Below are 25,969 nucleotides of genomic sequence, written 5' to 3' on the forward strand. Positions count from 1 at the left end.
ACCTAAAAAAACTTGCCATCTAAAAACCAAACAAGATAGGGAGGCTGAGTACACAACAAGCAATCCAAGATGGAATGCCACCTGTGACAGCTGCCTCAAGGGCAACTTTTGCTCTCCTGTCCCAAAGAACAGGCAGCTTTCTGCCACCTCAGGGAGTTAAACTGGCTCGCAGGAGGGTCTGATAACACCAAAAAAAGGGGCAGGATCATAATATTGGGCATATAGTGGGGAAGGTTAAAAAAAATTTTCAAAAAAATCTCCAAGTTGCCAGGATGGCAAGCTGTTAAGCAGTCTAACTGCATTTCACTGGCCCTGCAGCTGTAAGCTGTCCCTCCACAGCTGCCAGCCTAACCATCTCCTGGCGCGTTTTTTTGCTCAGCTCTTGTCCTGGTTCTGGTGCTCTCAGACCCTGCACTGAGCCATCCTGATGTGCCAGCATAGCTGCTGTGGCACCATCACACTTCAAACACTGCTTCAATCCTCCCATTTCGAATGCTGCTAGCACTAGATAAATTGAAGGGGGGTGGATGGAGGGGGGTGGGGAACTGAACATTCAAAACTGTCCAGAAACATTATTCAAAAACTGACAATACTCCCCAGCCCAGCTGCCAATGAATCATAAATTTATGAGAACACAGTAAAGGCATCATTAGCAGGGAAAGCAGAGTCATGTGGGGTTTTTTTAGGTGGGGTTTTTTTTGCTTGGTTTTTGTTTGGTTATTTTTTTTAAACCAGATACAAGAATGTCTAGGCCCAGTGTCACAACCACTCTGCTTAAAAAAAAGCACTTGTCACTGGAGAGGCAGGGACTTACCTAGGACCTAATCAATCGCATCAAGGGAACGTAAATGTGCGCGTGGTGAACCACCTATCACTTCAGCCTTTAAGGTTTAAGAGCTCTGCTACAAAGAAACAAGGGGCTTGTAGCAATTTCACTGTTTGGCCAGAGCCAGACCTACACTAGACTCCAGCACTAAAACCTTCGGGCGACAGCAGCAGAGAGCAATAATTAAATGCTCGTCTGATGAAGTGGAAAAATATTTCTTACCAGCATTTCTTTCCAAGTGTAGGGTGAGATTCACCGTTACCTCTGATATTCATACTTCAAAATTTTTGGTCCAATTCCTTCTATTTTTGAAGTACCTACCAGTTGCCTAATGTCTTTCTGTTCCCATCCTCCTCCCACCCTCCCAGATTAAGTTACAGCTAGCTACTCACCCAGCTGCTCTTTTATTCTAGACAGAGGCTTATCTCGCAGCATAACATACTACCAAATCAATAATGTTGCCACAGTTCAAAATGCATGAAATGCACTGATGACAAACACCACCTCACAGTCTCTCTGCACTGTCCCCTATCCCCAAAAGACAGTGCACGAATATTCAATATTGCAAAGCTACAGATAAGAGGGATTTAAGCGAAGAAAAGCAGATATCCAGCTCCCCTGCCTCAAAGGCCAGAAAAGAAAGAACTTGCATAGCTCATGTTAAGCCTCAGATAAGTATCACTGCCGTGTGATCAAAGACCTCAGAGGCAGCACAAGCAGCATGGACACACGTTCTGGTCCAAAGCAGCTAAAGCAGCAAAACCGACTGGCCTCTACGTATGACTTCTGAAGCGCCATTCTCTTTCTTCAGCAATTGCTATAAACCATTGCTTTTTATTACTTTCCAGTTCAACATATGCTAAGAAGCGGAGTTTGGTACGAAACTAGTGAAGATTTTATTACGCTTACGTGACTTGTAGTGAGGCTCCAAGATGACTTCCTTCATTACAGCTAACAACCTGAACAAAGTGCTAAAAAGGGGAGTCTTTCAGAAGGCTACTTTCAACATTATTGACCATGTTCACTATCAATGGCCCAAATCTTTTCCATTTTAGAGTGGAGCAAAAGGGTTTCTGTGGCTCTTCTTTTCAATCTCACACTTGAGAAAGTATTGCACTTCCACTCATACAGAAATTTAGGGGGGTAGAAGGCCGCTTGCAGTGGGGGAGGGTGGGACTTTGAGGATAGAAACAGCCACAAGGCAGATGGAAGTTGTGGGGTTTCTAACTATTCTTAGTTTCCCCAGATTAGGATATCTGTTCATCACCAAATACTACCTATCCTGCTGTCAAAATCCAGAGAAGAGATTTAACTGTTTACCAGCACTCTGACATCTTCAGAGGCACAAACTCCTCTAAGTCCCTAAAAGTATGATGATGTTGCTTACTAAGCAGCAAGAAAACAAGATAAAGAGATACACTAAATGCATAAACACTTTTCTTCATCTTTCTCCTCCAGGTTTTTCACTACCACCTCAAAAGTATGAGACTATTGACACTTCCTGCAGGTAAAGTTCAGAAGACACAAGATCAAGAAATACAAATAAAATTTGCTCTTTTCCTCATTTATTTCAGACTTAGATTTTTTCTTAGTACTGTCTTTCTCCACACGTTTCCTTCACATTCCAGGAACAGGAGGAAGGGAGGAAACCATCAGTGCCTTGCTAAGGCATCTAAACAACAGATAAGGCATGCTGCACAAAATCAAAGTCTGTAGTTGAAGAACACAGTCTTGAAAGCCAATATGCATATCCTGCGGGGATCTCAGTTTATATAGTTCCTTAAATTGGCCAGATGGATCTATGTTGAAATATCTTGGGGAAATACAGATAAATTTCAATGGATAAAGAAAGAAAACTGTGGGACTGAGGAAGAAAAACACCAAGAGAAACAAGAAATAGTGTCTTAGCTTAGAGAGAAGGGCAAAATGTCACCTTTCCTGGAAAAACATGCACATTCCAGCATGTGGAAAAGCCCAGTGACAAAAGAATGCCATCTCCAAAACTTTCTGCATCACACATTAGAAGAAGGGGGGGAGGGTGAGTCATCATTGGAAGGCAAACTTCACATCCTCAAAAAACCAAACCCAAATTCACTTCTCTCAAGAAATGGCTAAATAAACTAAGAGTTGGTAAAAATCAGCATGTTTACGAATGCCTTCAGGCATTTAAGCTAACATGACCTAATGCCACATTAAGTACAAAACAAGTTCTGTATTTACTCTTAATGGGCTTTCAAAGAGCCTGTAGGCTCTATATCTGAAAATGAATGTCTTGCCCAAGTGAGGTGTTAAAAAATAATATTCACAGAACATTCACACCCCCGTCATTCCACTGGCGTGCTTCATATGGAGGCACATCAGCTGTTTTTCAGCAACTTCAGACAGATTTTTAATGTCATGCTTTCTCCTTTGTAAATCATTTTCATCTACTCTTAGTCAATAGTCTCAATGTAGGTTAACATAACCTAGAGAAACAGAGATTTTCCTATCAAGTACTGTCAAATTAAAATGCAACTCAGTATTACGATCTTCCAGAGAAGGAAGGGAGGAGAGGAGAGAAGCTAAGCTGCAAGCACCATGAATTCCCTGAGGTCTTTCATCTGAGAGAGGGCATCTTCTTATGAATCCCACCACACAACAGTCCTAGTGTGCTGTTTTCTCCACAATAGTAATTTTTGGGTTCTAGGGATGTTTGGTTTTTTTGTTTTTTTTTTAATTTTTAGGCTGGCTCATAAACTAGGTAACAGAGATAGGATGGACTAAACATGGAGAAAATGAACTAGCCTGAACTTGACAGACAGGAATGCAAAAAGGAAGTCTCTCCAAAACAACAGACCTGCATCTAGGTTACCTGCCACACATTAATATACTCCTATAAGACATGATGTTCTCATCTCTGTTCTTCCACAAGCCTCTAAACAGATTGACTATAAAGGAGAAGGGAACGAGGCAAGCAAAAGAAGCATTTCTATCCAACTTGCAGGAACCTAACATAGCCAACTACAGTAACTTGCTATTCTTTCAAGTCACTCTAAAAATAAGTAAATTCTCTCTTTTCAAACAAAACCAATGGCCATTTCCCCCAAATCCACCACCTCCTTACTGCCCTGTGAGATTAAAATAACTCTCACTGGATTTCTATGAAGTTAGAACTGAAGGGCCCATTATCTGACAACTCCCTGCTCAGTCCTTTGACCTGTCCGAAGCGCTTATCACTTCTGCAGTCCTTGATTACGTTGCCCAGTTACTTTAAACGTTAAACACAGTGCTGTGCTTTATGACAAGAGCCAAAAGGTGGCCAGGAGTGGAAACAGGGCAGCAGACAATGACAGACAACTAAACCCACAATATTATGGGGTCTGAGATCACTGGATCCCAAAATAAACATGCTACAAGTATTGTAACACTTGTCACAAGACATATTTCTAACTGTTCTTTTACAACCACCATTTTACTGTTTGATGATACAACAGGTGGAAGGCTTAGCTGTTCCTCCTACTAAGATGTATTCCAGCCTGACAGGTTTTTGTTAAAGTGCACACGGACACACACACACACACACAAGCTTCACAGTCATAATGGAGAGCTCTCAAGTTCACAATCATTCCAGCAGCCTCAAAAACTGTTATTTATTTTCCTCCTCCCCCCAAAATACACAGACTTTTCTCTATAGGCCTTTCACTTACCTCTCCCATAGCCCGTCCTTCCAGAGCAAGCGCTTGAAAATCATGATTCAGTTCATCCATGGAACGCACCTATTTATAGACGGGCAAGAAAAATACATGAGGAAATGCTTGTGTGTGTGGTTTTTTTTAATGATAATCATAGTTTATAGCAATTTTTCTGATACAAACTGAGAGCTACATTCCATATTACAGCATATAACAAGGTTATTGAGCTCCAAAAGATGACTTACCTTTAAGACTCCCAGAAGCTACAACGTTTACAGTGTTAGATTTATACACACACAAAAAAGGAAAAACTAGCAATTACTTTTAAGACACACAAAGTCCAATGCAACTGCCTTTGTTAAGTTCACTGCAAAGACTAATATTTCACAGTAAGTTGCATGATTTCAGGTGAGGGAGTCAATGCATAAGCAAGCAAGACAGCATAATTTCCTTTCAGGTGAAAATCAAGTAAAGACTTTTGTATAAACTAGGCAGATTTATATTCAAGTTACATTGATATGAAAAACACAATGGTAGAAACAAAAAACAAATTAAATGAAATAACACCATTTGAAATGGGGGGCAGGGGATGAAGAAAGGAGAGCAAGCAATGCCTTAAGATCAGTTGCCTATTTTAGTTACTGTACCCACAACAATGTCTCAAAGTGGAAATCCAGAAGCACAAACTGGGCTGCAAAAGACCTTAAGAAAACCCCTGAGGGGGTATGGCCTTTTTCTCATTCCTGAGAGGTTGCCGGTGTGTGGCATGGCAGCCACACAGCTCCGTGGCTATGCTGGGGGCCCCAAGACTTGCCAGCTAAGGCAAGGCACGTAAGGCAAAGGCAATAGTGAAGCAGTCCTTCCAGATTCACGCAGGGCAGAGCTCAGGCACTGCAGGAACAAGAGGAGGGCCCTGGGAGTTGACACTGGCCTTGCTCACCTGGAGGACTTGTAGCTATACATTTACTTGGCCAGCTGTGCCATTTTCTGCTTTGGATCATGGTTTGATGAAAATTGATTGAATTAGAACAGGAAAAAAAAAAAGCAGCAACTTAAAACTGTTAGCTAAATAAGTCAGATATTTTGAAAATGCAAGAAAACACTTCTGATTTCATTCCCAAATCTCATCCAGGCAAGTCCCTACAGACGCAGCCATTGAACACACGTGCAGAAGCAAAGAAAAAAAAAAACCCCAAACCAACCCCCCCCCCCCCAAAAAAAAAAAACAACTATGGGCTTGAGAAGAAAGCACAGAAGTACAACCACGTGCTAGGATTCAGCCTAAATTATTAGCCTCCTCAGATAACACACCTGTATCAAAGCAGCACTTATTACAACAGCCACAAACACTTATGATGGCACATAGGCAATACTACACACCTCCTACTCAATGTTTACATAATCCCTGCTACCCAACAGATCTGATACACCTTTCTGCTAGAGCAGGGGTAACAGTTTGTAAAACACTTATTTATGAGTAATCCACACACTCTGTTCACTGCAGTCCCTTATGGATTCTTTTTAATGTGCAGTGTTTAGTCATGTCACCACTGAAGACATTGCAGGTGATTTGGACACAGCCTCCTCTAGGCCAAGGGAAGGAACCCAGTAATACCTAGTGGGTGATTTATAGGACAAAAAAACCAAAAACTGGTTTAGATGCTAACGCACCATGCTGCCAGTGACCAGTGCTGTAAGCAGTTACACCATGTTCACTGACCTTAACCCTGACTTCTGATACTCATGCCACTATTTCCAGCAGAACCAAGTCAAGACTTTGTTGTGATTACGCTTTATTTCTATTTTAAGACAAGATTCAATAGACCTCATCCAAGAATATCAGATGTAGGGAAAGCACCACAGATAACCTCCAGAAGTCCCCTCCACTCTGAATTCTTCTACTGTTCTGTGACAATACTACTTTGCAAAAGATCAGTAACATATTGTTAAATTATCTAATACATATTTATGTAATTCACAAATCCTCAATGGCCAGTCACTCAGAATCACAGTTTAAAAATAAAGTATCCTCTTATTACTGTATCTCAGTTGAAAGTTATTTTCAGTTATGCCTCAGTCTTGCCACCTTCTGTGGTGACGCTTATCACATCAAGTGACGAACACAGAGAGCGAAAACAGGACTCCACCTTCCAGAAACTACAGTGCCAGGCAAGACCAAGGACTTCCCTTCACTGTCAATTCCATCACTGATCTGCCAGCTAAGGTATCTCAGTTGCCTCGTGTGAGACAGAAGCTAGTAAGACCTAATTCTTCTGTGAAGCATTTCAAGTCTAACTCATGGAAAGTGCTGCAACCCCCAGACATGCCAAGCCACAAAAGCTTAACAGCAGCAAATTATTATTTCAATGAGACATCTGAGGAATAGAGAAGCTATACAAAGAGATTCAGTAGGTGATGTTCATTACTCTCACTGCTAAAGCAACATCCCAGCAAAACCACAGATGCAGCCACAATGGCACTGATCCAGGACTTGCAGTGCTGTGGAAAGTGCTAGTGGAGAAACAAAGGCTGCTTAGTGCGTGTCCCCCAACTTCCCCAAAACAAATAAACTCCCAAAGGTGGATGTTGTGCTATGGGAACCTCAAATAAAGCTGCTAGAAAGATATAATCATTACCTTCCTAGCTTAAAGGGTATTAAGAGACATTTGTACTTTGTTTTGGTCATATCCCAACCCTATCAACTCCCCACTGCCAAGCAGAGCTCCCCTCTCAACTTCAGTTGCACTAACATCCCTGGTGAAAGCCCTGTGCAGAACATGCAGGCAGCTTCTGAACAAGAATCAACTCTTCAGCCCCTTCTCTCACCCCTCTTTATGGTACTTTGGCATGTTACATGGTCATCCTTACTGTACCAAACATTTTTAAAAATGCTAGAATTGTGTATTTTATTTGTTCATGTTAAATGCAAGAACATTTTCACAGACGTCTTGTTTAAGCATTTGTCTTGAGTAGAAAAACATGTTATCATCTCGTTAAACCAATTACAGCAGCACAAATATGTGAGTTACATCCACGTGTTGAGCCATGCTCCCATGCTGCCCTGAATTCTTGGTGGAGAAGCTAGAGCTGGTGTAACTAAAAACGACATCATCTCCAACACAGTCAAAGCCTTCAATGCAAGTTCACGATCCCCCACCAAACACCACAACAATTTAGCAACTCCTGTTTTTCTAAGACCTACAGTCCAGTAAGCACACATAGCTCTCCTCAGTGCTGATCATTTGTCCATTTCCAGTGTGGAGAAGCATGTCTGTCTTGAAACAATGCCATGATAGTTGATTACTACAGAGGTGATACAGAGACCAAGACAAGAAGAGTGGTAAAGGGCAAAAAGGGGGATAAACATGAAAGCAAAGTGCACTCCAGTTTTTTCATACCTGGTTGGTTTAACTGCACACTTAACAGAGCGCTATTATTTTCACTCCTCGCAAGGGCTGAAGGAACCTGTCCTTTAAACATGTCTTAGGTTGCAAACTGCCATCCTAACCTCCCTGTTAAATGATAAACAGTAGAAACAGGCTGTCTCTATCTCCTTCCCAAATACACTTTACCCCAGTCACTATCAAAAGCAGAAAAAATAATATCAGCTTCTCTATCTGCTATCAGAGGTCAGATAATGGAAGAAATTATTCATTACAGATCTTTAAGTCACACCCCTCATCATCTCTCTTTCATCAATCCTACCAATTATGGTTAAAAATGTTTTCTAAATCAGGTCTTCGTGCAGGCACTGTATACTCAAACTGTATATAATCACCAATTTTGAGGCCCTTTCAGTCACATAGTTCCTTTATCTCTACTCAACACTGTATCTGTTTATGATACAGGCTAGCTTATTTTTCAGTTTTTAAAGGCTGTACTCAAAAGGTCCTCTTCTCATTTCCCCACTTCTATAATATTAAATAGCGACACCTCTTCACCTTATTTTCTTACACTGCATGCACAAATATCACAGGTCTCCTTCCCTTTTAAAGATGAACAAACAGCTTCTGAAACAGCAGAACATAAAGCCAAAATCACAACTTCCTACACCTTAGCATTCCAAAAGGCAGGCCATACTCTGAAATGGTAATTAAATTATATAGATGGTCTTCCACCTCATCAGGATCTATTCCTGTTAACTATCACTGACCCATAACAAACACAAACACATAGAGCAGTCACAATGGTGTAAACACTAGAAACAAGGAGGTCCGCAGAGAAAGAACTTCTTCATAGATGAGTGCTAATGTCTGAGATTTGATTACCATAAAATCTGGTTCACCACTGAACCAGAGTTTTGAAAGAAATCCAGAAGACAACATCAAGAGAACTTGGCTGCACAAGGAATCGATGCCCTGACATCACGATACGACATAACAACCTGGTTCCTTGGAGGAAGAGGTGATCTCGAGAAACATCAGGAATCACATGAAGATATGTCAGCTCTAGTCCCAACTGCCTCATAAGTGATCCAACAAAACCTGACTCCTGCTCTCAGCCAGCAGCACCCCTCAGTCACACCCCCATTTCAGCCTTTTCCAGGCAAGCCAACTCTGCAAAGCAAAATGCAAAGTGCGCATCCTCGCCAACTACCAAGAACAGACCTCCCTACCTTGTCAAGAGTACTCGTTCTTTCTGATAAGGCAGAAAACCAGCAAGCTTGCTTTTGAAGCCTACTTAACAAAATTAAGGCTCTGTACATCAGCAACACTGGTACTGAATGAGAGTTACAAAACAATTTCATTGCACAAGAACATTCCTCCCCTTCACATTAAATGCTGCGTATGCACTCAGGAATTATGTAAATCTCACCAAAATTAATGAAAATCTCATTCAAGAAGAGTAATTTCCATGCACGCTAATATATGAATGTGTCATTGTAACACACTCCAGCTTATAGCCACTTCACCAACTCATAAATAATTTCCTGGCTGCACGGTGGAAGCGCATACCCCAAAGCAGATTTGCCCAGTGCACTGACTATGAGCCACATTGAGAAACTGGAGTAAACCCACTGGATTGCTTCGCTTCTGCAAGGCTTAAGCCAATTCAGTCTCTCAAAAGCCCTCTTAACCAATTTCCACCCTTGCTCCGAAAAACATGCAATAAAGCGAGAGACAGCTGTATTATTCATTGCACACTCACTCTAGGTCAGACCTCCAAATCTTATTTTCAGTCTCCTGAATAAAAACCCTTGGCCTCATACATGCTGAGGCTAGAGAGGCCTTTCCAAGTTTCAATAGCAGATACCCACTGCCTATTTTAGAGGGGACAAGCCAAACCACAGAATGCTTTCTGCTCTCACCTACTGCAGATTGCAACAACGCAAACCAATTTCTCTCTAGGCCAGTGGCCACTTTCAAGACTCAACCTCCCAAACAGCAGAAGAGCCTCTCAGCAACTTTGCATCAAACATACTCACTGTGGATTTTCCAACCCCTCAAGCAGCACACAGCTAATTTATGTCAGGTGGCCATCTTACACAGGACAATTACACTTTTTTTTTTTTTAAATAAGATTAGAGGGCCTCACCATTGCAAAACTCAATGACAGCAGCTCAGAAGCAAATGCTTTCCTGGTCCCAAAGCTACACAGATACTAGGTTCTTGTCTGTATCTGGAACACTTTTGAATTTATATAGCTGTACCAGAAACAGAGAAAGCAATATTCCATCAGCTAAAGATGTTTTATGTGCTGGTACCTTTTAGTACAGGACCTGCTGCTCAGCTACCACACCACAAACCCAGGCAAGACACTTTTCCCTGCCTCTGAACGCCCCCCTCGAAACATACTCTGTCACAGATATAGCCAGCATTTGGAAGCTTTGCAACTTTTTTCTTATAGAAGAGCAAAGCAGACTCAGGCAATCATTCCAGGCATCACCAAAGACCCAACGGTCTGAATTGCTCACAAAACAGGTTGAGAACAGAGGGAACAACTTACAAAGACCAGGACCAAACCTCTTCTGTTACACCTCTAACAAGCCATCCCAAAACAGGGTCTGATGTCCCCAGTACTAAAAAGCTGCAAGGCAGCAAAGGATCAGCAGGAGAAACCTGCAAAAGCACCAGTGTGCCCACAGAAAGAAGCAATAAACCCAAGCACCTGATAGGACACACTGCACTGCTGGTACTGAAAACTCCAGTTAATTTTAACCTAGCAAACAACAAGGCCTACAGGGCTAAATGGCACTTGTCAGAAGGAATTCTGCACTCAGTTAAATTAACAGGAACTGGGGCCCCAAACTGTCCTTATGATTACTAAGCAGGGATTTGAAGGACCTAACAAATTAACGAGAGCAACAGTATATTTACCTTTTGGATTTCCAGTACCGTATTTTTTATTCTAGAATAATCCAAGGGTTTTTTTCCCCAAACTGATAGCTACCAGCAAAGTAGCTGAATTGTAATTTTAAGTAAATATTAATGTCAATAATCAATGTTAATACTGCACCTTATATTAAGCAAACATGGTTGCTAATATGACCTTTACATATAAATTCGAAGTGTAATACTGTATCACATTTCATGGTCTGCAGGTATCTCAGGGGATTGTACACTAGCCTTATATATTAAGGAAGCCTCGTTTATGGAGAATTTATATTCACCTAGACAGATGCACAGCAAAACTATCAAAGGCTAAGTTTCACTCTTAATCACAAAGGATTTTTTCTTCCTCCTTATGCAAGTGATGTTTCCCAGTAAGAGAAAGGACAGGTGGAATTAAACAAAGAAGAAAAAGCCAAACATACAGGAGAAAAAACAGGCAAACAAACTAGAAAATCCTTTGGAGAAAAAGAAGCTGAGAAATAACCAGCTGATGATCTAAAAATTCTAGCTGATGAAATATTCTAGCTGATGATCTAAAAAAATTGTCTCTAAAAGTGTACCATGAAGCCTGAGGGTTTATGATTTTTATTTTATTTTTTGATGTTGGACAACATTAAACAGATCAAATATCTGCATTTATTAGTGGTAACAGCAATTGAAGAGGGCTTAAACTATCTATTTCTATTAAGCCAATTATGTTAAATAGGGTAACCAAAGCAAATGAAGGCTGCTTCTGTAAGCCTCAGTTCTCCAGTTTCTCCATTTCCCCTCTCCCTAACGCTGCTACCCATGTGGCCCCATTTCAAAGACTGCCTTTCTCCTTCCCCTGCACTTTCTTATGCCAGGACCTATCTAGCCCCCAGCTGTCCTCCAATTCCACTTCTGACCAGCAGGCAAAACCCCCAGGACAGCATCTGCTAAAACAGAGGAACTGCAGAGACAGGATTTCATGAAGTTGGAACATGTAAATGGCTGCTTTCAAAATTTCTTTGATCTACAGTAAATTACAGGGTCGACTGCAGCCTTCAGTCCTGCCAGCCAAGCAAACAAACTCCAGTGTATCCCACAGATACTACCATAAGGAATTCTGGACAAATCACCCTAAACTTATCTGCCATCCTGGCAAACAAAAGCATAGGCAAGGGCCAGGCGCTGTGACCACAAATCCACGGGAAGGGGTCATTCTTCAGTCTTTGCTGATGATGCCTGTGCTCCTGGCGAGCCTGGTGGGAGCCCTCCAACAATTTTAGCTCTGCACAAGCTTGATGGGACCACCTTGCTGTGAGACCACTTGTTTTCCTTTTCTACTCCTGCAGAGCAATGTGGGAAATCGTGTTACTGTTATACTTGTCAGGATAGATCAAAACATTATGATTTCTCAGCTCCTAAGATGAACAGCATTTGTTTGTTTCTGTGAGAAGACAAGAGATGAGACATTACAAGTTCTCCCTCTTTGCACAGGTACATTATGGGCGCTTACCTAGAGCACCTCAAAAGTGTGATTATTACTTGGATATTTATTTATTTTTAACTCAAGTGCACTCTGCAACCATGAAAAGGCAAGTGTCTGTAAAGTTTCCATCCATTAGGCCTCCACATTTTAAGTCTTGCTCAATTTGTAATAGAAAAAAAAAAAGAAAAAAAAACCAACAAAACAAAACAACCCCAAACCTCTTTATTTTCTAGTAAAACATTCCTCAAAAAAAGGTTGACATTACTACAAGAACACCAGGATTGAGGCAGTAAGAACAATATCAAAAACATTCAGGCTGCTGCCTGAATAAAACATCCTTAGAATGGAGAAGAGGAAAGAAAAAAAAAATATAGCTGGTTGAATAGCCTAAATACTTGTAGCACTTGATTTATATACTCACAAGTTGTTAAAGCCTTTTAAATTAACCAAAGGTTTACAAATTTCCAATGGAAACAAATGCCTCCTACTCAGCTGTGGGAGACTGCCTGCGTTTGTCTTATTTGAACAGCTCACATAGCACGTTATTTAAATAATATCTACCCTGCATGCATACACACACACACACGCACACATATATAGTATCTAGGAGAGGAAAAAAAAAAGTATTTACCAGCTGACAATAAGAAAAGCACCGCACACTGTCAACAACAGGCTTGCCACTAACAACTAGATCCAGGGTTAAAATATGTTGTTCCATCAACTGATTACAGCACTATTTTTAGTCCTCTCCTATAACAATAGTCGGTAAAGAAAGAATGTGAAGTCACAAGTATTAGACAGGATTAGGTGGTTTAACTACTATTTTTGTAGTAAAGGATTCATCGTTAGAATTGCTACTACCATTAGCATTCAAAGCAAAAAGCTATTGAAATTGCAGATTGGCTAATGCTTTACATGGCATTTAGCCAAGATGATTAATGATTCAGGGTACAGAAATAAATGCAAGAAAGGCAGCCTTTCAGAGTGGCTCGGCTTAGTTAGCTAATTATGTTTTTCCTCAGATTTTATTCACCAAGGGAAGTGCTTCATTAACATGGAATTTAGGTTACCCTGCGATGTCTCGGGCACATATCATTGGGGTGCAAACTTCCAAAATATTGGATTACAGAAGAAGCAACCTTAATTTTGCCCTGCTGGAGCTGGCAGTACCTTGGGAAAACAGTCTTCTGCTTCCCAGGTGCATGTTTGGATCAATGTTTTTGCGCAAGCACTCAGGGCTACATTAAGATCTGGCTCATTTGACCCCTGGGAGGGCTTTTCGTTTCACTCCCACCCCTACTCTGACCTTCTAAGGTTTAAATTCAGAGGGAAAAAGGTGTAAAGAAGGGACACAGCAATGTCTCATGCCAGTACCAAGCTCAGTATTTGTCAGAAACAGATGCAAGCAGCCCCATGCCACAGCGCCTGTTGGCAGCAGGACGAAGGGCTCACTTGAGGGTTTAACTACAGTGGAGTTTCACCCCAGCACAGAATCAAGGTCTGAAGCACAGCTTCAGTACAAGGTAAGTAACACGGTCAGATGCTCCCAATAAAAACAACTGCCCTAGAACAAAAGTTACCCTTAGCAAAGGAAGAGGAGTAACATGATATCTGAGAGCAGATATCTTGACAGGACGGAATGCAGCATCACATGACATCCGCACACAAAGGCAAGTTTGTTCATTGCAGACCCACAAGATCATCATACAGAGAAGACAGCTTTAAAATTGTCTCAGCATACATCTATAAGCAAGTTTTCAGACACAGGCAACACTAGATTCAATGCTCTGGAACAGCCCTTTCTTAAGGAGATTTTCAATCAGCAGTGAAAATTAACCATGCCAATTTGCAAGGAAGAAGCTACTGTGGATGGATTATATGGCTTGTATCTTCTGTAAAGTTTCACTCATTTACAAAAATGCTATGAGTATCACAACCTGTTCTGCAGAAGCAGATAGGTCATACCAGATCCGCAAACCACGAAAAAGCTGATAAGGGGAAAGCAAAGTTGGAGAGAGGGGAGGAAGAAAACAAGCAGAAGCTATGCTCTAATAAAGCTCTATTCAAAACACCCTTGGGCCCAATATATTAACTGAAATACTTGAAGTCTTCTTGAAGCACTGAAATTTGCAAATTCAATAGTATGAAAATACCTTTGCTCTTCCTGAGCAAGCACCACAGCAAAGAAGCAGACTACAAAGATGATATACCACAGAGAAATCTGAAAGCCAGCACATCAGGTCACTTGTGCAATCCCAACTAGAGCCAGATATCTTGCAACTGCCTGTCAAGGACAGCAAAACCTACAGATTCAGAGGAAGCAGAGTCTTAAACTGACTTTCTGAAGATTTCAGGGTGTTTTCTGTCCCCTATACAAGAGAAGGATTTTCCAATAACCAACCTTAAATATCCAATTTAGCCAATCTACTCATGGATGTATCTCAGGAGGAATTTTCAAAGGGCAATGTAAAGCAGAAAACTAAATGAAATGTTCCCATTCTCCTCCCCCCCCAAATACCCCTTTACTATTGGGAAATCTCTGCGAAACAAAGCAGCCAAACTAGACATTTCATTTCAGCAATGCATTATGTTCTAACTTATCTGGGTATCAAGTTAGCACAGCCATTTCAGTGTCAACTTAGGAAAAGCCCTAACCACTTCACTGTCATACAAGGAAGTACCCATGAAAATTCAACAGATTTAATGAAACATCTATCAGAAAACGTTCTTCAAGAACAGAGTCACATGTTCTATCATGTGGTGTACGCGATTAAGAACTTGCTCCATGCCTTCAACTCTAGCCCAGACAACAAGCCACATTATTTGGACCACTGCAGCCCTCATATACTAGGTGCTTTCCCTAGGCAGATCAGGAAATCTCTGTCCTGAAGAGTTAACCATCACTTAAACAGGCTTTCACTTTGGAAGAACGAACGCTAGGGCTTCTGCTTCCTTAGCTGCCAGGATCTTTTTAGAGGACCTTGCCACAACTTCAAGACAAACTCTGGTCATGGTGCCTGCCAACAGGCACCAAGCATTGTCAAACAACGTCAAATCCAGACACTTTCACAGCAGCAAACAGCACAGTTTGAGTAGCAGCGCTCTAGAAGAGCAGCTACCAGGAGAATTACCTTCTGTCTCCACTTCAATGCAAGTTCCCAGTTAAGAAGTTGCACACCCACGTTGCCAAAAGGCAAAACTGAGCACAAAACGCAGTCCCAGCCCAGTTGCTCACTATTCTTCACCAACTATGTGAAAAATTCCCCACATTCAACAAGACAATCCCTGCAGAGTTCTATTGTCTCAAGTTATTAATTAAACATGCTCTCAAAGAAAGTAAATCCCTAAAATCATTTGCTTCTACTAAGCAACTCCCACATTACCCTAACTGCAACTCAGACAGTCTAAGTATATCCATTCACTGTAATTCAGAAGGGACCACCACCAAAGAAACTCTCTCTTCACTCTAGTTCAAGAACATACACGCATTCACAAGCCACAGGAGACCCCATCCAAGAAAACCCAGCCAATTTTCCTAAAAACCTGCTCAGTGTTGATAACTTCTCCCAGCTGAATATCTCGACCGTCTTTTTATTCCTCGCAGGAGTAGTAGATGGCTGTTTGGATTTGTAATGAGATACGCAACCTTTCATAATCAAGACAAATCCAACCTAGGCCATTACTCATCAGGAGTCATCTTGCACCTCTTCACTCACCTATGTGAAGTTCTGATCTCTACCCATTTTTATGCAGAATAAAGAGCATACAAACACCCTAGTGCAACTAGCACAACTGTCTGCCCAAAGAGCCTGAGTAAGTGAATGACAGCCTTAACCTCTTCCAGTTTGAATCTTAGAATTACTGGTGGACTTTGACACTCAGCTTCCATCTTGCTGCTTTTTGTGGATAAAAGGAGAAGACTACCTTTTGCAGTCAAGACCTAGCTGATGAAAGTGTCTTCCATGTAAAGTTTTGTGATTAAGTATCTGTAGCTGCAGACAGCTAGAATTTTGCTTAGGAGTTCAGAGATTCCAACCATTACTACAGTGCCTGCAAGAACAAAGAGGAATTTATAATATATGCCATTTGTGTGGATGACATATCGTTGATACCCAAATATGCAAAGTGACAGTAGCATCTTTAATTGCTTATTTTTATATAAAAACTCAGTTATTCTCCTGCCTTCTGGAGAAGGGAAAAATGCAAAGGAAGGAGAAAGTTTCTAGGTAAAATATAAAAAGAACCAACACTTTCTTTCTGTTCTCAACAAGAGGACCCCATCTACTTCCTTGGGAGCAAAGAAACTTTGTCTATGTCACCCCTAGTAAAGCCACTCACAGCTCAATTCTCAGAGCTGCTAGTCAAAGTATGAACAAATGACAAGGAGGAACAGCCAGCACAATAAAAAAATGAAAAGCAAGGATCCTGTAAATAAGTCCTGACTCACAACACTCATAGCTATTTAATAACACATGATGAAATGCTATCATTTGGTAAAAATCACTGGAGTATTATCACCAACAGACGGAGATAGATGTCTGTCTACATACGTAACAAAGAAGAAACTGGGATTCAACAATTAAAAAAAAAACCCTCTACCTTTAATTACGACCTCCCAAGCTCTAGGCAGGCATTAACCTATATTACCCTATAATTATTTTTTCTGACTTTCCATTATCTTTTATCTACTGAGTTTCCTAACCAGTCTTCAAGGCAGCGAGGCAAGGGCCCTCACTGCATTATCTTTGAAAGTCTAAAATCAAAAGTATAGTAACATAAGTGTATCCATAGGAAATTGAGACTCAGCAGACATCCATAATGATTCCCCACCTCTCTGCAGGTCCCAGCACTTCCTTCCACTTCTATGCTTGTAGGACAAATTCAATTTTACCCCAGCTAAGCCCAAACTGAATTAAATTATTTTGCATGCATAAGACTAGTTCTTGCTCCAAGGAATTTATAATTTAAGAAGCAGATGCAGAGGTGACCAAAAAGTCAAAAGGAACGGCAGTATTAGGATTACATATATCCTGCATTCTGCTTCCCATGAGTAAAACCCCCGAGGCAAACAGAGAACCGTGGAAAAACAGGCACTCAAGAAAGGCTGAAGCTATAAACACACAGATAAAACTGCCCAGCAATCACTGGAATATATGGTATCAAATAAGACACATGAGAAAAGGGTTACTGCCCCATCTCAGAGCTGACTTCGAAGAAATTAAACACAAAGATTGGTTTAAGGATGCACACTGAGTGCAACACATCAGGACTATGTGACACATACATTACAGCCAATGCAAAAACCACCAGGAAGTAGAACAGATAAGGTCCCAATGTTAATTGTCTTATAGTGGGTATTTCTCGAGCTTCAGATCACAGAACACATGGGGGAAAATGGTGAAAGCATCACACAAAACCTTGTGAGCTTAAGCCTGCAGGCATATTTTGTCCATACAGCCTTCTCAGAAGTTTTCTGCCTCTAAAGAATACATGCGTTATTTTTTTAAAATTTCATTTAAACTAATGTAAGCTAATGAGGTTTTTGTCTTCATTAAGTGGTACATTCATTAATATCATTTCATTCAAGAAGTTACTGAAGAAAAATCAAGCTGAGAAAGAGCAACACATCTACTGACATGAGGGCAAGTCTCAGTAACAGGTAGGATTCTTCTGTTCGAGTGAAAGTTTAAGTCTTCTGGTTATTAAAGAATGCAGTACATAAAGTTCAAATACCAGCGCAATTTTTAATGACCACAAGGTTTGGGTGTCCTGTCCCCATCCCCCCATCTCCAGTGAGTTTTGTTGTCTTTGTTTTTATGGATTTTCAGAGAAAGAGTGATGAAAGTGTGAGCTGGAGGAAAAGAGGATTGAGAATTTCATGATGTTCATTTTAATTCATTAAGTCATCTTTCCACAAAATGCCCAAACAAAAGCAGTCCCTGTCCAAACACCTCCACACCAGACTGCATGATAGTTTTTATTTGAAAAACTTAAAAGTTGCAGCCTTTCAGTAAGAAATTTTTTCTTACTGTTTCTTACACAACTTATAAGCACATTAAGATCTCTTCCATCAAGGTCTCTTGAAACAAGTTTTACATTTCGTGACTGAAAACTTGGATACTTAACAGAAAAATTACATCTCATTTCAATGCAGTTATTTCCTTTAAAGTTAACTGAATAGTTAATACTTAACTAAATACTATGTTTCCACATAAGGGAATAACTACAATATTCTTCTGGCTGCTTAGTTCATATTGCAGTATTTTATGCCATTTTTCTTCCAGAACAAATTGACAGGACACTTGGGTTTATTTCTTTGGTGATGTACACACTGACTTCAGTGAGGTTGCAAAATTCACTGCAATGTTTGCTTTTAAATGGTCCCGATGGCAACACATCCCCTGGGGAAGCACAGCAGAGGAACAAGGGCTTGTTCGCTTTTATTTGAAAAACTAGAGGCAAGAGATACTCATAAAGGTTGCAAAAGCTTTGTGTCTGCTGCTCTGACAGTATTTGTGGGAATCATTCGTTTTTAAAATGTGCTTACACTTAAGTTCTGCTCCTTTAGAAGAGGAAGCACATCTCCTCCTTTGACGAGTTACTTAGAGGTCAAAGACAGAAAGCTAGAGTGAGTCATACACCCATTTAACTCACAGCACATCTGACAATGCAACTACTGAAAAGACTTCTAGTAAACACTACTACAGAGACACATTTTGGCCCACTACCCTTTTAGAAATGTTATGTCGATGTAAGAAGTTAGCTATGTTTCTGAAAGCACTGTTCCATGACATTCTTAAGGCTGTTCTCTTCTCAGTTCAGCTAAGCCCATTAATAGCACCTTCCCCTCCCAATTATAACCAGAAAAACCCAAACCCAAAACCCCAAAACAAACAAGCAAAGAAACCCAGGAAAACACATTACCAGCAACTTCCAGAACTGTTTTTTTCAATATCGGGAATGGTAAAAGCCCAACCTACATGCATTGGCAGTTTTGTAATACCATTACATAAGAATTATTTAACTACAGCAACAGATTTGAAAAGCAGCAGCACTCACTGCTATGGTGGTTCACACATCCAAAAAAAAAAAAAAAAATCAATAAAGGGAATGATAAACTTTGCAAACATGCATTTGACTGTCACAGAGAGTGGATTGCGATTTCAACACCCTCAAGAGCAGAAACGTTTCAGCTTATAGCTACCAAGGCACAGCAATCCTGAAAAGAGAAAACAAAAAGTACAACTGTTGCCATTATCCAACCACACAGTAACCAGCTTAAGCTTTAAAAAGTGTCATCAAAAGCATCTATCATAAGCCCGATGCGTTCAGGTGTTGAGTTTGGAAACATTGAATTATTTTTTTTTTTTTACCTGATGTTCTGCATGAATGTTATCCCCAGTAGGCCAGCGATGTTTGCTGTTATTATAGCCGCCTCCACCACTTCCTCCTCCCCCAAGCTGCTCACCATGCTGCCTCTGGAAGAAGTAATCCACCATAGCGTCGTCCTGGGAGCGGCCTGCAACTCCTATGGATCCAGGAACAGGACTGGAGTGTGTCCCTGCTGCAAGCGCCTGATTTGCAGCTGGCTGTTGCTGAGCCTGGGACCCTGTTCCAGATGTCAATACAACAGGCATGTTGGGATTAGCTGTATCTTGAGCGTGCTGTTTCAGGTGGGGGCTGAACGAGTCCTGCCAGAGTACTGCTTTTCTCTTCAAAACACACGCAACGCTCATTCCACCAACACCTACAGGGGGGTGAGGGGAAGGGGGGAGAGACGGCGAGAAAGAGAGAAGGAAAACATGAAATCCTCACAGCTTCAGCTTTACGTGTTAAATAACACACCCATCCTGACACTGGCAGGGAAACATCATGATGCCAAATCTGACACCTTTTAACACAGTTATTTGCTCCATTAACCTAGCAACTAAAATATCACATAAAAATGCACGCTAGCCAAAAATCCCACATTTTGTGCTGCAAAGTGTTATCAGTATACGCATGATTCATGTAAGGTGCCCATTACACTGAAATCAGAATGCCAATTTATGCAATGGACAAAATACCAACTGGAGTGCTGCCACAGAAAATTGCTAGAAAAAAGCCCCCAAAAAACCCAGTGGAACGCAAATTACACCATCAGTGCCTGCCGTGCTGTTTACACCTGACAAATTATGAGGCAGATCTTCAATCAATACACAAGTCCTACTGTATCACGATGTGTTCACTCAGTCATGCAAAACATCAAGGCAACAGGTTTGGGTTTTTTTTCAAATGCAAACTTAAAATACTGGATTTCTGCTTATACAGTTAATTAAGTCCCAAACACAATGTGCACTCTTCCTGCAAACTCAGAAGCTGGCTTCGGTCATGAGATGGTAAAACGCACTGGCACGTTTTGTACAAGATTCCCTAGAGAAAAGAACAGCTAACCTCTCGGTGCCTGGGATCTCGGCAGAACCTTCCAGAGCCAGAGCAGCCAGCAGTGCCAGTCCCGCTGTCGATGGCACCAGGGGAAAGCTGGACAAGTCGTGGAAACCATCCAACACTGAAAATACCCCAAATGCTTTGCACACACCCAAAATCATCTGCGTGCAGGACAACTGGCAGACTAGGCTGACAGCAACTCAATAATTTACTATCCCCCCAAATATTTTGATAGCAGCACAAAAACACACAAGTTTGTTATTTTAAGACAACATTATCAGCTGATCCCAAGAGCAATAAAGACATTACACATGTGAAGAGAAAAGTGTTTTCCCCCATTATGTAATCTCAGCCAATGCAGAGCGCACACACAAATTGAATTTGTTTTCAAAGGCATGGTATAGTCAGAATTATTATTTTTTAGAAAGATTGCTAGTTTATGACTTCAGTTACCTAAATGCAACCCCACAAATACCACAGAGAGTTACAAGGATGAAACTGGGGGGTGGGGGGGGGGGTGGGGCAGCCCTTATGGATTCCCACCACAGCTGCATACCAGCACGAGAATGCTTTTACTCTTGTACCTTGGTGGCTGTAAACCTTGGCCCTGATCCTGACAGCAGCTCCAACGGCCTGAAAGGCGGCTGTGTTTCCTCTATGCTCATCATAGTAGTTTTGAACTACAGTCAACTACTACAAGCAACTTCCAAGAATAATTTTCTAACAGTGGAGAGAGAAACTTGACACAAAAAAAATCCAAATCCTATCTTTCATCAAACTTAGTCAAGTTTGTCCCACTAATTGAGAACAGTGTTAATATTCAAAAGAAAATGACTATAAGAACTGCAGAGAGATTTTTAACTGCACCTACAACATGCATTTGTTGACACACACACACAGCCTCCATGGACACATAAAGAAGCAACTCTGCAAGGCTTTCTATATATTCAAAAACCTTCGCAACCTAAATACCAGCAACATTCAACAGAACTAGCTCCTCTGTCTTTCAAAAAGTCTGGAAATCACTACCTTCCCCAAATACTTCATAAAACACTGTGACAACACCAGATATTACTAAATCTTCACTGATTTTTAAGAATCCAATACTGCAATTTCATGGCATTTTCCCATTAGTTTCCCTTTAATAAACATTAACAAAATCCTTCAGTAACATAAAATGAAGCAATAAAGCTCCTCTATGCAATAAGAAAAAAAATAATTAAGTAATTACTGGTAAGAAATTCACATACCACCAAGTATTTTTATATTAAGGGCAGACAATGAAATCTGAGCAGCCTCTATGAAAGGAGGTTACAAGTAATCTTGGGGCAGTCTTTAAAAAAATTAGAGAGAGATACTATGAATCCACAAAAAGTTTTGAGTATCTATATATTGTGACAAGCCCTGTTTCCAGTGGAAATACCATGAGGTACAAAGTTGCCAGTGGAAGTCTGCACAGCCACAACCTTACTTCCCTCCCTCAAAAGGCAGCGTACTGCAAGGCCCCTCTGCTCACCAGCACAAATGCATTTCTAGTTTAATTTGCATGCAGACCGTTAATAATTGCGTTACTGTAAAAACTGGTGGTTTTTTCGAAACTCTAGAAAATCTCAGCAAAGGTATTATGAAGATGTGCACAAGTGCCTCCTGCTCCCAGACGCTTCCTCTTTCGTCTAATACAGACGATGCAGCTCCAAACACAAGAGAAAAACTTGGCAAAGGCGACATTTTGAAAGGGAGCAAAGGGGAAAAGAGCATTCTGGGTAGTTCAAGTGTAGTTCCAAGACGTGTTTTTATAGAAATGCCGTGTTAAATGTAGCGGACAGCTGAATCCTGTCATTCAAAGCACACAGAGCATCAGAAATATGTTAAGTCACCTACACAACACACATTCATAAGCTAACTGGCAGCTGCAAGACTCGCCACTGCTAATGGCTACTAGGACCCTTTTCATTCCCAAACTCTTCATAAAAATACATAATAAACTTTTTCTAGGTAAACCATTTGCTGGGAAGAGTTACGTATTTACAAACAAAGGCTTCTACATGGCTACAAAGCACTCAAAGCAGACAATTTTCCTCTTCCCTTGATAAAAACATAGCATGTAAATAAATTGCTCTGTGTTATCATTACAAGCAAAATACTTTAGATTATGGGAGGCCCCACAAGCAACAAAAACTTCGGAGACACCCCAAGCAAGTTTTAAGCAGAAGTGGCAACGACGCTGAATAAAGTGGCTTTAATCCACATAGCGCACAGCTACGCGTTCAGAGCTTCACTGCTCTTATTCAATATTCCTCTAAAAATAACAGATCATACTAAAAAATTAAGGCAGCATGAGATCCGCATTTCAAAAAGTTCAATCACGAACTAGAAGAGAGTTTGGATTGGGTGGGTTTGGATTTTGGTTTTGAAAGTTAGACTGCAAATTCAAGCACAGCCATTGTTCACAAGCTGTGTGGCCTACAAGAACTTTTAACGTTAAACCTTGTGTTTTCCTGAAAACCTGGGGAGACGCAGCAGGAAGCGGGTAAATTGATCACCGACCGAGTTGCTTAAACCAGAGGTAAAACATTGTAAGATAAATTCTACCCCTTACCCCACCTCCCTCGCTCTTAATAAAGGAAATTCCTTACTCATGATCTGTCTAATAAAATCTCTGCTCAGAACAAAGTTATTAAACATTGACCAAAAAAAAAAAAATTCAGAGTATTTCTCAGGTTGAGGCAAGAGGCAGACTCTTCGAATTACCAGCGTGCAATTAAAAAGGACCAAACGCCGTTATTACCCGAAAACGAGATAAAAACAAGGAAGAAAACCACACAAACACAAAAACCCCAGGGTCACCCAGCACATCAAAAAGTATTGTCTGCGTTTTCCTTCCCTCCCACTTGCGAGGCACCGTCCCTCTCCTCTGCCAGGGACACCAGCCCCCCCCACGCCCCCAGCCCCGCCGAAGACCCCCCCAAGGCCGGGCGGGGGGGGGGGACGGGGACCCAACCACCCCCCCACACCAACGCGGGCCAGCGCCGGGCCGGGCCCCCGGGGCAACAAAGCGGGGCCTCGGCCCTCCCCGGCGGGTCGGGCTGGGCCCCCCCCGGGGAGACAGGGGAGCCCCGGGGGGGGGGGTGTCCCCCGCGGCGGCCCGGGCCCGGGGGGAGGCAGGCGGGGGGGCGCCGGCGCCGCCCGGCCGGGATGGGCCCGCGGCCTCCCCCCCCAACAATAACACCCCCCTCCCTGCCGGCCGGGGCGCGGCGGCGAGCGGCCGAGGAGCCGCTCACGGGAGGCGGGGGTCCGCCGAGCCCCCCCCTCCTCCCCGGTAACAATAGGGGCCAGGCCCCGGCCCCCGAGCGCCTACAAGGAGCCGGGCGGGAGAGCCGGGCGCAGCGCCCCGCCGCCGCTCGCCTTCGGGGCGGCCTGGCGCCGCTCCGCCCGGCCCCCCCACCAATATGGCCCCACCGGCGGCTCCGCTGAGGTGCGCGGCGCGCCGGGGGCCCGGTCCGGTGCCGATACTCACGGGCGGAGCGGTAGGATGAAGACGGATCTCGGCCCCCCCCAGGCCGCTCGCCGCCTGCCTCTCCCCCTGCCTTTCACTCCGACAACATGGCGGCCCGGCGGGGACGGGCGCCGCGCTGCACGCCGGGAAGGCGAGGCCGCTCCAAGCGGCGCCGAGCCGCCGCTCCCCCGGCCGGGCCGGGCCGGGGCCGGGCCCTGCCCGCGGCCCAGCGGCCCCTTCTCCCCCCCGCCCCCGCCAAACCCGCACCGCGCCGGCCCGGGAGCGCAGCGCGGGGGGACACGGGCCGTGCCCGGCACTCTCCTGCGCGTCCCCTCGCGGGTGTCGCCGCTCCCCGGCCAGGCCCGGGCTGGGTTGGGGCCAGGCCCGGGCCCAGGGGCCTCGGGCTGTCAGCGTGGCCCCTTCCCCAGCCGGGCTTGTGGGGCGCAGGCCGTACTCAGCCCCACGCTGCTGCCGTCAACGCTCCCTCGGCTAACGGGGCTGTGGTTGAGCCCCCCGCACACACCGCCGCCACGGCTCCCGGCCTTGGGCACCCCCAGGCCTGCGCTGGGCAGCGGGGAGGCCACCAGGCAGCCGCCAGCCCCCCCTGCCCGAAACAGCAGCCATCCACCCGGGGCCTGCTGGCACAAAGGCGATGAAGAACCGCACCAGAAGCACGAAGCGCAGCCGAGCGCAGGCTGGGAGAACGGCTCTTCCTCACCCCGCGCCTTTACAAGCCCAGCATCAGCAGCCAAGCACAATTTTGGGGTGTTTTCCCTTCATATCCCTCCCCCCGGCTCCCCTTCCCCACAAAGCCAGGGCTATGGAGAAACTACACACCCCAGCGTGCGCCGCTGCGGCGCCGGCCAGGCTCTCGGTCTGGACATTAAAACAAAGCGCTGTACTCTGGGAGCAGTAGTTTCTGCAGTAACACCTCCATGTTAAAGGGGCAGCTCGTTTGGGAGCGGCCGCGGTTGGTTTTGTGCACCCTCCTGCATTGGGCTCCGATGTTTTGGGGGGGATTTAGCACCTGCACTTGTCGCTTAGATGTAATATTTTGTCTCCCTCTCGCCCAGGCAAGAGAACCACGCACGAAAACAGGGAGGAAACTTGCCCATGCAGGGAAGCAGCTTGAGGCATGCCCTCGCACGCACACAGAGAGCAACCAAGCAGCAGCCCAGTGCAGCGGCTGTAGCGTTTCAAAGGGCTTTGTCAGCCAACGGGGTCCTGCAGACCACATGGGCCTCGGCGAGAGATTTCCCTGAAGTCTGAGCTTTCGTGGGTGAAGCAAGCAGGTTGTGGTTTCAGGTGCAAGAAGTTACTTCAAGCCTGGTTTATCACAGTCATTAAAGCACAAGCAGGGCCGGATCCAGCTGAGATCTGGCTGCGTGGCTTGCATCCATTTTCTCCCCCAAAGGGCTGCTGGGGTAATGGGTGTCTCTGCTGCCACGCTGCCTATTCCAGGTGCCCATGCCATGACAGAGGGTGCAGCCCAGCCAGCCAGGGCTTGCGGGGAAGTGGGGCTTCACCCTGGCCAACCTCCAAAATCCTGGGGAAATGCAGCTCGTGGGTGCAGCCTTGGGAGGTGCCGAGTACCCCAGGCTCGGCATGACAGGAGACCTTCAGGATAAACAGTTAGCAAAGGCTTTCACTGCTGATGGCTGTTTTTTAAGCCAAATTTTGCGTAGCCACCCAAAGCTTTCTTTGGCCAGCGCCGGCATGGCTTATTTGACCTGGCAAAACCCCACTATGATAAACTCAGCTCTG

At 43.5% G+C, this 25,969-nt stretch overlaps 1 protein-coding gene across 10 annotated transcripts in view; it reads right to left on the reverse strand.

Moving 5' to 3' along the window:
• Positions 1–24,328, reverse strand: part of PUM1 (pumilio RNA binding family member 1) — a 79,324-nt gene extending 54,996 nt beyond the window's left edge. For 8 of the 10 annotated variants that reach the window (XR_012653120.1, XM_075047693.1, XM_075047685.1 and 5 more), the window contains exons 1-3: positions 24,227–24,328; positions 19,656–20,029; positions 4,513–4,581 (exon numbers count right to left, since the gene is read on the reverse strand). Coding sequence is in view for 9 of the 10 variants with exons in the window: in XM_075047693.1 (XP_074903794.1) it covers positions 4,513–4,581; positions 19,656–20,018 (432 nt within the window). In the remaining variant the exon portion in view is untranslated. Of the gene's footprint in view, positions 1–4,512; positions 4,582–19,655; positions 20,030–24,226 lie in introns of those variants that run through there. The other 2 variants (XM_075047691.1, XM_075047690.1) reach the window with 1 other exon arrangement.
• Between the last annotated feature and the right edge of the window lie 1,641 nt (positions 24,329–25,969).

The sequence above is a fragment of the Buteo buteo genome, chromosome 16 (genome assembly GCF_964188355.1).
Source record: "Buteo buteo chromosome 16, bButBut1.hap1.1, whole genome shotgun sequence".
Lineage (NCBI taxonomy): Eukaryota > Metazoa > Chordata > Aves > Accipitriformes > Accipitridae > Buteo > Buteo buteo.